Source organism: Chiloscyllium punctatum, chromosome 30 (genome assembly GCF_047496795.1).
Source record: "Chiloscyllium punctatum isolate Juve2018m chromosome 30, sChiPun1.3, whole genome shotgun sequence".
NCBI lineage: Eukaryota > Metazoa > Chordata > Chondrichthyes > Orectolobiformes > Hemiscylliidae > Chiloscyllium > Chiloscyllium punctatum.
Genome location: NC_092768.1, coordinates 32662822 through 32673490, shown reverse-complemented (window position 1 = coordinate 32673490; position 10669 = coordinate 32662822). Strand labels below are relative to the sequence as shown.

The window sequence follows — 10669 nt, the reverse complement described above, 5'->3', positions numbered from 1 at the left end:
AGCGGGGCAGAGGGTAACGAGTTGGAAAATCAACCACCATCACAGGGAATGGTGAAGCAGAATGAATCCTGCTTCTATTTTCTCTGTATGTATGAGACATTCCAGTAACAAGGTGGGATGTATGAGAGACTATCTGATTGAAACACATTTTAAGGGGCTTTACAGGATAAGTGCTGAACACGTGTCTCCATTAAAATCACAGGGTCAGATGCTCACAATAAGGGAATTGTCACATCAGACTGCAGTGAGAAATTTCTTCCATGGAAGATGTGGGAATCGTTCAACTCTCACCCAGGAAACGCTGTGGTGGCTGATTCACTGAGTCTATCCAAGTCTATCCAAGATTTTAGGTGAACCGAATGATTGGGGGTTAATGGGGAACACTGTACCAAAACCATGTCGATGAACCTCATTGTGTTGAAAAATGGAATAGACTTGAGGGGTCAAATGATCTGTGCAAGCGCCTTTCTACATTGTTCTTGTGTTTCAAATGAATTTTTCAAGAATATCAATTGTGGCAGTCGGAGTAAATATGAAGCAGCATTTATAACTTACGATTTGTAATAACCTCTATAGGGAGAGAAAGTCCTAACTGTAACATACATTCCCAGACAAAAGCTGCTCACCAACAGGCCATACTAGAATGGTTCATTTCAAACTAGCCTCACATCCCATGAGAAGATACCCTATTATGTATTCATTGGCTCATGACGAATGTTGTGCTTCTGGACTTCACTCACAGGTCAATACCAAATGTTGTGCAACTGCTCCGGCTCGTTTTCCCGTAACTGATTTGCATGGACGGGAAATCACCAGGTACAGAGAAAAAATGCCCTTTATTCCAGAGATAAATGGACATTGAGAAACATCCCCTCAATGAATATTATCTGCAGTGATAGAGTCATAGACCACAGAAACAGACCCTCCGTCCAACCAGTCCATGCCAAACATAATCCCAAACCAAACCCTTTTGAAGCTAATGCCGCAAGAGTTGAAACAGATCTAGGCCATTTGGTCCATTGAATCTTCTCTCTCATTCAGTTACATTATCTGATAACTCTGAACTCCATTTTCCTCCCATTATCCCATGCCCTTGATTCCACTATTGGTTAAAAATAGACCAACTCATCTTTGAATATATTTAACTAAAATCCTCTGTGGTAAAGAATTCCAGATTCACCACTATCTGAGAAAAGAAATTCCTCCCGTCTCTGTCTTAAATTGGCGACCTTTACTCTGAGATTATGCCCATTTGATCCTCGGCATTCCCACAAAGGGAAATACTCTGCCAAACATGTATTCGGTCAAGCACATTAAGAATCTTATATGCTTCAATTGGTTGCCTATTTCTCTTCAAAACTCCAATGTGTACACACTCAACTTCTCCACATGGGGAAAAAAAAACCATGCCTGATATCAAACTTGTTAACAATCTCTGGACTGCTTCCAATGCCAGTCCACCCTTCTTTCACTGGGCGACCAAACGGTACACAGTATCTAAGTCAAGCATTACTAGTCTCTTGATTAACTTTAGCAAAATGTTTCCGACTTGTACATACAATTCCCCTTGTCATTAAGGCCTATGTTCCATTTTCCTTGTCTACTACCCGCTGAATTTATATGCGAGCATTTCAATGATTTATGCACGAGGACATGAAAATCCTCAGTGCTGCAGTTTTCCACAGTCCTTCTCAATTATAATAATATTCAGCTCATCTATTCTTGCCACGTTCACATCTTTCCACACTGTATTCCATTTGCTAAGTTTTTCTCAGTCACTTAACCTGTCCATATTCTGCTTCAGATCACTTCTTTGATCGTCACTGATTGCTGTCCCACCTGTTTTTGGATCATCTTCAAACTTTATAAGGGTCCATTCTCTCCACTCATTCATCTCATTAATACACATTCTAGATGATTCTGGTCCCACTATGGATTTTTTGTGGGACTCCACTTGTTACCAGTTGCCTGATTGTAAATGCTCCCATTACCCAAATTGCATTTTAAAATAAAATTAACTAACCCTCTAGCCACACAAATGATTAAGTTAGACTGAATTCCCTACAGTATGGAAACAGGCCCTTCAGCCCAACAAGTCCACACTGACCCTCCAAAGAGTAACACACCCAGACCCATTCCCCACCCTATACTTACCCCTGACTAACGCACCTAACACTATGAGCAATTTAGTATGGCCAATGCACCACATCTTTGGATTGTGGGAGGAAACCAGCGCACCCAGAGGAAATTCACGCAGACATGGTAAGAATGTGCAAACTCCACACAGACAGTCGCCCCTTGATTGTTATTCAAACCCGGGTCACTAGCGCTGTGAGGCACTGAGCCACCATGCTGCCCCCACATACACTTTGCATATGTCTTCGTGGTAAAGAATTTCAAAAGTACGAAGCAAATATACTACCAATATACCACGTTTTTTTAAAGAATTAAGTACGACTATGTATAATGTCTTACCAAGCACCTTTTGGTAATGTGCATGCACGGGCTCTCAATTATCAATTCTGTTTCATACCTCCTCAAGAAATTCAATTAAATTTATCAGACATAATTTTCTCTTTATGAAACCATGCTGACTCTACTTGATTATATTGTGTACTTCTGTATGCTCTGCAATTACATAAGTTATAACAGATTCTGTTATATTATTCACAATTACAGATGTTAAGGTCACTGGCCATTTCTTTCACGATCCTTCTCTTTGTCTCTCTGTTCCTTGTTGAATATTCTTAATGCTACATAACAAAATTAAATGGTCTATCGAGGGGAAGTCAAGTTTGTTCGATAGAGTACTGGTTTAGGTTTGGTAAAAGAGCAAGATTCTGGATTTGTTTTTGTTTCTTGTGCCTGTTTAAAGAATCTCTGTGTGTTGTGCAACTGCCCTGAAGATGACTTTGTGATATATTGACATTCTAATAAAAAGTTGAGAAGTGATCTTGTTTAATTTGTTTCGCATTTTTTTTAGGGATTTGACAGAGTGAATTAAAGTGTTACATTGGCAGTTTTCCAATCCTCTGGCACTTCTACAGAATCCAAGGATTTTTGGGTGCTAACTATCCGTTCATCCACTAGCTCTGTAGTTACTTCCCTGTAAATATTCTAGGATGTAACCCATCAAGTCATGTGATCTTTCACCTTTAGCCCCATTTGTTTCCCAGGTACTTTTCTACGGTGATAGTTATTATATTAATTTCACACTCCCTCCCCATTTGCCCCTTGATTGTTTTGTATTTTTGAAATTCCTTACCACGAAGACCGATGCAAAGTGTTTATTGTTTATTCAACTCATCTGCCAGTTCCTGATTCTATACTGGTGTGTTCTCAGCCTCATTCTCTAAGGGACCTGTTCTTAGTTTGGCCTGGAGCTCCTTATTATCCATGTAAAGAACTCCTGGTGTCCATTTTTATGATTCTTGCCAGCTTACCTTTTTCTCTCTCTTCGATTTTAGTTGGCCAGTTTTGTAATTGGTTTACAACACTTTCGCTATCTCTTGGTAACTAACTTCTGCCATTTTGAGTCTGCGCCACAAGACCCCTTTAAACGCTGCTGCAAGACCCTTCAGACTCCATGATGACAGTGTTCCTGAAAGAGCTATGGTTGGCAACAAATGCTCTCTCGTTATCTCCCTGCCCCCAACCACCACCCCTCCACCCTGTCCCCCATCGTTTTGCCTCTGCCACAGTATTCAGTGAAGTATTTCATCATTAGTCTGCTACGGCATTGTTATGAAATTGAACTTTCTATATAAAGTGGTTTTGTTTTACTTTTTCTTCAGCAGATGCACTGGGAAAATGGAATAGATTCCCTACAGTATGGAAACGGGCCCTTTGACCCAACAAATTCACACCGACCCTCCAAACGATAACCCACCTAGACCCATTCCCCTACCCTACATTTACCCCTGACTAATGCACCTGACACTGTGGGCATTTTAGCATGGACAATTCACCCGACCTGCAGATCTTTGGATTGTGGGAGGAAACTAGAACAAACCCATGCAGAGATGGGACGATTGTGCAGGCTTCACACAGACAGTCGCCCAAAGTGGGAATTGAGCCCAGGTTCCTGGTGCTGTGAGGCAGCGGTGCTAACCACTGAGCCAGGAATGCACCGGATAATTGTTCTGGTCAAAGTGTAAATTTGCATGGCACTATCCAAATTCTCTCTTGATATGCCAGCATCCATATGAACACCACCTATTGCTTTTGCTGCAGACACTGGCAGAGAATACAACGATTTCTGCAAGCCTGGCGTTACTGATTAATGCCATTCAACCTCGAACTCCTGAACAACTGGTCACTCGCTTTGCACACTACTAGAAAAAAGGTCTTCTCCCTGTAATTGCATCATATGTAGCGAAAGTCCAGACACAACAATCAGTTTGCGAGTATCATTAGCTAATAAGAGTGCGAGGGAACAGTTTCCATCAATATCTGCTTCAGCTAGGCTTCTGTCAACCATCTGTCACACCATGGAATATCTGCTATTTGTCTGGGTGAAGGCAGCTCCTACAACACTCAGGAAGTTTGACACCATGCCAAACAAAGCAGTCTGCTTGGTTGATACCATGTCCAAAACCATTCGATTCTTCCACCACCCGTATCTAACATCTAAAAGAAACACAACAGAAATTAACCAGTGATCCTTAGACTGCACCATCCAAGCACAAAACCATTACCATCGGAGAATGAATTACAGATTAATTAGTGCACCATCTACTGCAGGTTCTATACTGCAAGTCATTCACCATCCAGAGTTTGAATAAGTCACTGTTTCTTGACTCTTTCTGGGTCAATATGCTGGACCTCCATCCCTAATTAAATCTTGGGTGTCTCTACACCACGTGGACCTTAACGGTTTCAGAAGACAGCTCACCATCACCTGCTCAAGGCAATTGGGGTGGAAAACCAATTCTGGTGCAATAAACAAAGCCAACAACCCATCATTGAATAAGACAAATGCATCTTCGAAATATTTCTAATCTAAGCTTATTTAACTGGGCAGCACGGTGGCACAGTGGTTAGCACTGTTGCCTCACAGCGCCAGAGACCTGGGTTCAATTCCCGCCTCAGGCAACAGTCTGTGTGGAGTTTGCACGTTCTCCCAATGTCTGCGTGGGTTTCCTCCCACTGTCCAAAAATGTGCAGGTTAGGTGAATTGGCCATGCTAAATTACCCACAGTGTTAGGTGAAGGGGCAAATGTAGGGGAATGGTTCTGGGTGGGTTGCTCTTCGGAGGGTCGGTGTGGACTTGCTGGGCCAAAGGGCCTGTTTCAACACTGTAAGCAATCTAACTTCCCCTTAAACACAATTATTCAATTCATCAGTTGCTTATAGTGGCAGCAAATTCCTCATTCTCACTTTTCCCTGCGAAAAAAATTCCCAACACTATCTATCACATTAATGGTGGTTTGGAATGATTAGAATCCCTACAGTGTGGAAGCAAGCCACTTGCCCCATCAATAAACCGAAGCTGACCTTGGATATCTGTGAGGCTTTTTTTTGGATCCCCCTGGAAATGCTGTCAACTTAACAGATTCTTGCACTAACTTAAAAAAAAACACCATTGGATCACCTTTGTGTGGTATCTTTTTTTAAAAAAAACTCTCAATGCCTATAATCTCTCAATTATGGCTTTATCTTTGGAGTTTCTCTTTGCATCTTCTCTAGTTTCTCCTGGTTTGTCACAACCTCCATTCTCCATCATATGGTGGCTCAGTGGTTAGCAGCGCCAGAGACCCGGGTTCAATTCCCGCCTCGGGCAACTGTCTGTGTGCAGTTTGCACATTCTCCCCGTGTCTGCGTGGGAGTGCTCTGGTTTGCTCCCACAGTCCAAAGATGTGCAGGTCAGGTGAATTGGCCATGCTAAATTGCCACTAGTGTTAGATGAAGGGGTAAATGTAGGGGAATGGGTCTGGGTGGGTTGCTCTTCAGAGGGTCGGTATGGACTTGTTGGGCCGAAGGGCCTGTTTCCACACTATAAGTAATCTAATCATATTCTTTCTCTTTTCACCTTCTCTCTCAGTTTTTCTATAACAGACGCTGCTTTCTTGTACACTATGGGCAAAGAATAACCGACTACTGGGACATCTGGTTAATATATGGTGTGAGGCAAGAAAAAATCCGCAAAGACCGTTCCCTCCGTGACTACCTGGTCAGGTCCACACCCCCCTACGACCCACCCTTCCACCCTCCCACCGCAGGAACTGTAAAACCTGTGCCCACACCTCCTCCCTCACCTCTATCCAAGGCCCTAAAGGAGCCTTCCACATCCATCAAAGTTTCACCTGCACATCCACCAATATCATTTATTGTATCCGTTGCTCCCGATGTGGTCTCCTCTACATTGGGGAGACTGGGCGCCTCCTAGCAGAGCGCTTTAGGGAACATCTCCGGGACACCCGCACCAATCAACCAAACCGCCCCGTGACCCAACATTTCAACTCCCCCTCCCACTCTGCCGAGGACATGGAGGTCCTGGGCCTCCTTCACCACCGCTCCCTCACCACCAGACGCCTGGAGGAAGAACGCCTCATCTTCCGCCTCGGAACACTTCAACCCCAGGGCATCAATGTGGACTTCAACAGCTTCCTCATTTCCCCTTCCCCCACCTCATCCTAGTTTCAAACTTCCAGCTCAGTTACTGTCTCCTTGACTTGTCCGACCTGCCTATCTTCTTTTCCACCTATCCACTCCACCCTCTTCTCTTTGACCTATCACCTTCATCTCCTCCCCCACTCACCCATTGTACTCTATGCTACTCTCTCCCCACCCCCACCCTCCTCTAGCTTATCTCTCCATGCTTCAGGCTCACTGCCTTTATTCCTGATGAAGGGCTTTTGCCCGAAACGTCGATTTCGCTGCTCGTTGGATGCTGCCTGAACTGCTGTGCTCTTCCAGCACCACTAATCCAGTATTTGGTTTTCAGCATCTGCAGTCATTGTTTTTACCTATGGTGTGAGGCAGTCAGATACTAAGTTCAGTGCATGAGTTATGTATGAAAACAGAAAATATGTGAAATTTTCCGGAGTTAGTGTTATTACTGCTCAGACCAATTCCCTTGAGCACAGATGGAAAACAAGTTGTTATCCTGAATCTGAGTCTCTTATCAGCTAATCAAGTTGAATGACAACATGCCCCTAACCCTATTGGGCCTCTTCCTTTCTGCGAGTTACAACATCATTTTATTGGCCCAACTAAAACCTTGGTGTAAGATCCATTTAGAAACTTAGATTATGTGTGTGTTTGTGAGTGAGTGAGTGTGTGAGTCTGTGTGTGTGTGTGTGTGTGTGTGTGCGTGTGTGTGTCTGTGAGTCTGTGTGTGTGTATGTGTGAGTGTGTGTGAGAGAGTGCATGTGTGAGAGAGAGTGTGCGTGTGTGCGCGTGCATGTGAGAGAGAGTGCGCGTGTGCATGTGTGTGTGAGTGTGTATGAGAGAGTGCGTGTGTGCATGTGTGAGAGAGAGAGAGTGAGAGTGCGTGTGTGTGTGAGAGAGAGAGAATTCATGTGCGCACGTGTGTGTGAGTGTGTGTGAGAGAGTGCATGTGCGTGTGTGAGAGAGTGAGAGTGCGTGTGTGTGAGTGTGAGAGAAAGTGAGAATGCATGTGCGCACGTGTGTGAGAGAGTGCATGTGTGCGTGTGTGTGAGAGAGAGTGGGTGTGTGCGTGTGTGTGTTTGTGCGTATGTGAGAGAGAGGGAGAGTGTGTGTGCGTGTGTGAGAGAGTGTGTGTGTGTGAGAGAGTGAGAGTGCACGTGTGTGAGTGTGAGAGAGAGTGTATGTGTGCGTATGTGTGAGTGTGTGTGAAAGTGCGTGTGTGCACATGTGTGTGTGTCAGTGTGTGAGAGAGTGCATGGGCGCGCGTGTGTGTGGGAGAAGAGAGTGCATGTGTGTGTGAGTGTGAGAGAGTGTGTGTGCATGTGTATGTGTGTGAGAGAGAGTGCGTGTGTATGTGAGTGTGTGAGAGTGCATGTGTGTGTGTGAGAGTGTGTGTGTGAGTGTGAGAGAGAGTGCATGTGTGCGTGTGTATGTGTATGTGAGAGAGAGTGCGTGTGTGTGAGTCTTTGTGTGTGTGTGTGTGTGAGTCTGTGTGTGTGTGTGTGAGTATGTGTTAGTCTGTGTGTGTGTGAGAGAGTCTGTGTGTATGTGTGAGTCTCTGTGTGTGTCTGTGTGTCTGTGTGTGTGTATGTGTGTGTGAGTCTGTGTGAGAGTGTGTGTGTGTGTAAGTCTGTGTGTGTGTATGTGTGTGTGTATGTGTGAGTCTGTGTGAGAGTGTGTCTCTGTGTGTGTGTGTGTGTATGTGTATGAGTCTGTGTGAGAGTGTGTGTGTGTGTGTCTGTGTGTGTGTGTGTGAGTCTGTGTGTATGTGTGAGTCTCTGTGTGTGTCTGTGTGTCTGTGTGTGTGTATGTGTGTGTGTGAGTCTGTGTGAGAGTGTGTGTGTGTGTGTCTGTGTGTGTGTGTGTGAGTATGTGTTAGTCTGTGTGTGCGTGTGAGAGTCTGTGTGTATGTGTGAGTCTCTGTGTGTGTCTGTGTGTCTGTGTGTGTGTATGTGTGTGTGTGAGTCTGTGTGAGAGTGTGTGTGTGTGTGTAAGTCTGTGTGTGTGTATGTGTGTGTGTATGTATGAGTCTGTGTGTGTGTGAGTCTGTGTGTGTGTGTGTGTGTGTGTATGTGTATGAGTCTGTGTGAGAGTGTGTGTGTGTGTGTGTGTGTGAGTCTGTGTGTGTGTCTGTGTGTGTATATGTGTGTCTGTGTGTGTGTATGTGTGTGTGTGAGTCTGTGTGAGAGTGTGTGTGTGTGTGTGTAAGTCTGTGTGTGTGTATGTGTGAGTCTGTGTGAGAGTGTGTCTCTGTGTGTCTGTGTGTGTGTGAGTCTGTGTGTATGTGTGAGTCTGTGTGTGTGTGTGTGAGTCTGTGTGTATGTGTGAGTCTCTGTGTGTGTCTGTGTGTGTATATGTGTGTCTGTGTGTGTGTGTATGTGTGTGTGTGAGTCTGTGTGAGAGTGTGTGTGTGTGTGTAAGTCTGTGTGTGTGTATGTGTGTGTATGTATGAGTCTGTGTGTGTGAGAGTCTGTGTGTGTGTGTATGTGTATGAGTCTGTGTGTGTGTGTGTGTGTGGTTGGTCGGTGTCTGGGTGGGTGGGGGGGGGGAGGGGGGAGAGCAGAACATCAATTCAAATTACGCACACGAGTCCACTGAAATGTCCAGCAATGTAAATGATTAACGATTGAGTCAATACTCCTGTGGTCTCCTGTCTATAGAACTTTTCACAACACATTCAGTTTGCCATTGCGCGGACCCTTCCCACAGACAGCGGACCGTCCTTTCCAGCAATGGCATGGGAAGTCGTCCTCTTATGTCTGTCCGTGCTGATATCTGTGGCTGAACAAACACCCTCGTAAGTGAATGCAAAATCAATGCTCCAGAGCTATTCTGAGTGCGTGATGTTAAGAATGGTGAAACGTCAAACGTCCGCGCCCTGACGAGGCATTTTACAAGGAGCGAAGAGAGTTCAGCGGCATGGAGTCTCGAGTGTTAGGGTTACAGAGCGAATCGGGGAAGTTTCACGCGGTGCCCATCTTATTTCCTCTCAGTTGGGTTGTACATGGTTCCATGGACATGGAGGGCACTCCATTCTCACCCTGCACCCAAACGCACGAAACTTCTCCCACCTTTTTTTCGTCTGTGGGCTCTTCTGTGAAAAGAGCCGACCGCGTTCCTTCCATTTCAACGCTGGCTATATAATTCACAAGTGGCCAGGACATCGGCTAGGATTTCTGTGGCTCTGGATTTTCTGTGTTTAATTGTTCCCTTTTTTCCCGTCTGATCTGTTTTATTTCTGCTCGTAGGGAAATTCAATGTTGGTTTACTTATTGAGGTATGCATGGGGATGGAATTTGGGGCTGTAGGCGGGAGGTTTACCAGATTGATACCCGAAACGGACACTTTGGCTTACACTGGAAGGTTGGATCGGCCTCAGGATTCACCCCGTTCGGAGATTTATTTTTCTTGGAGGTTTCTGAACCTTTGGGACGTTCGGCCCCAGAAAGCTGTGAACGTGGGGACAGAGGTGGAGGGATTCTCGTTGGGCGGGGAATCAAAGGTTATCTTGGGTTAAATGGGCAAGAGGAATTCCAAACACAACCGATCAGCCATGACACCCCCACCCACCCCCATCCCCCCGTTGAATAGCAGAGCTCAGCTGAGGGGCAAAATGCCCCTCATATTGCCCCTCCGCTCATATTTATTTAAAAAAAAATCAATTTGCTGTTTTGCATGGCTGTGAGTGTGAGAGTCAGTTTGTGTGTCTGTCTTGATGCGTGTGCGTCTGTGTCTCTGTGTGTGCTTATCTGTCTGTGTTTGTGTGTGTTTTCGTGTCGATGTGCGTCTGTGGCTGTCTCTGTGTGCGCTTGCGCGTCTGTCTATGCGCGTGTGCGTCTATATGTGTTTTGTGCCTGTATCTCTGTGTATTTGTGTGTCCATGTGCGTGTTCATCTGTGTCTCTGTGTGTATTTGAGTCTATGTGCGTGTGCGTCTGTGTCTCTGTGTATTTGTGTGTCTATGTGCGTCTGTGTCTGTGTATTTGTGTGTCTGTGCGTGTGTGTCTGTGTCTCTGCGTGTATTTGTGTGTCTGTGCGTGTGCGTTTGTGTCTCTGCG

The 10669-nt window shown here is 45.2% G+C and overlaps 1 protein-coding gene across 1 annotated transcript in view; it reads left to right on the top strand.

Moving 5' to 3' along the window:
• Nucleotides 1-9273: 9273 nt before the first annotated feature.
• The window catches only part of LOC140455398 (complement C4-B-like), a 130260-nt gene continuing 128864 nt past the window's right edge, over nucleotides 9274-10669 (top strand). Inside the window, exon 1 of the mRNA XM_072550206.1 lies at nucleotides 9274-9409. Coding sequence (XP_072406307.1) covers nucleotides 9345-9409 — 65 coding nt within the window. The 5' untranslated portion in view covers nucleotides 9274-9344. The remainder of the gene's footprint in view (nucleotides 9410-10669) is intronic.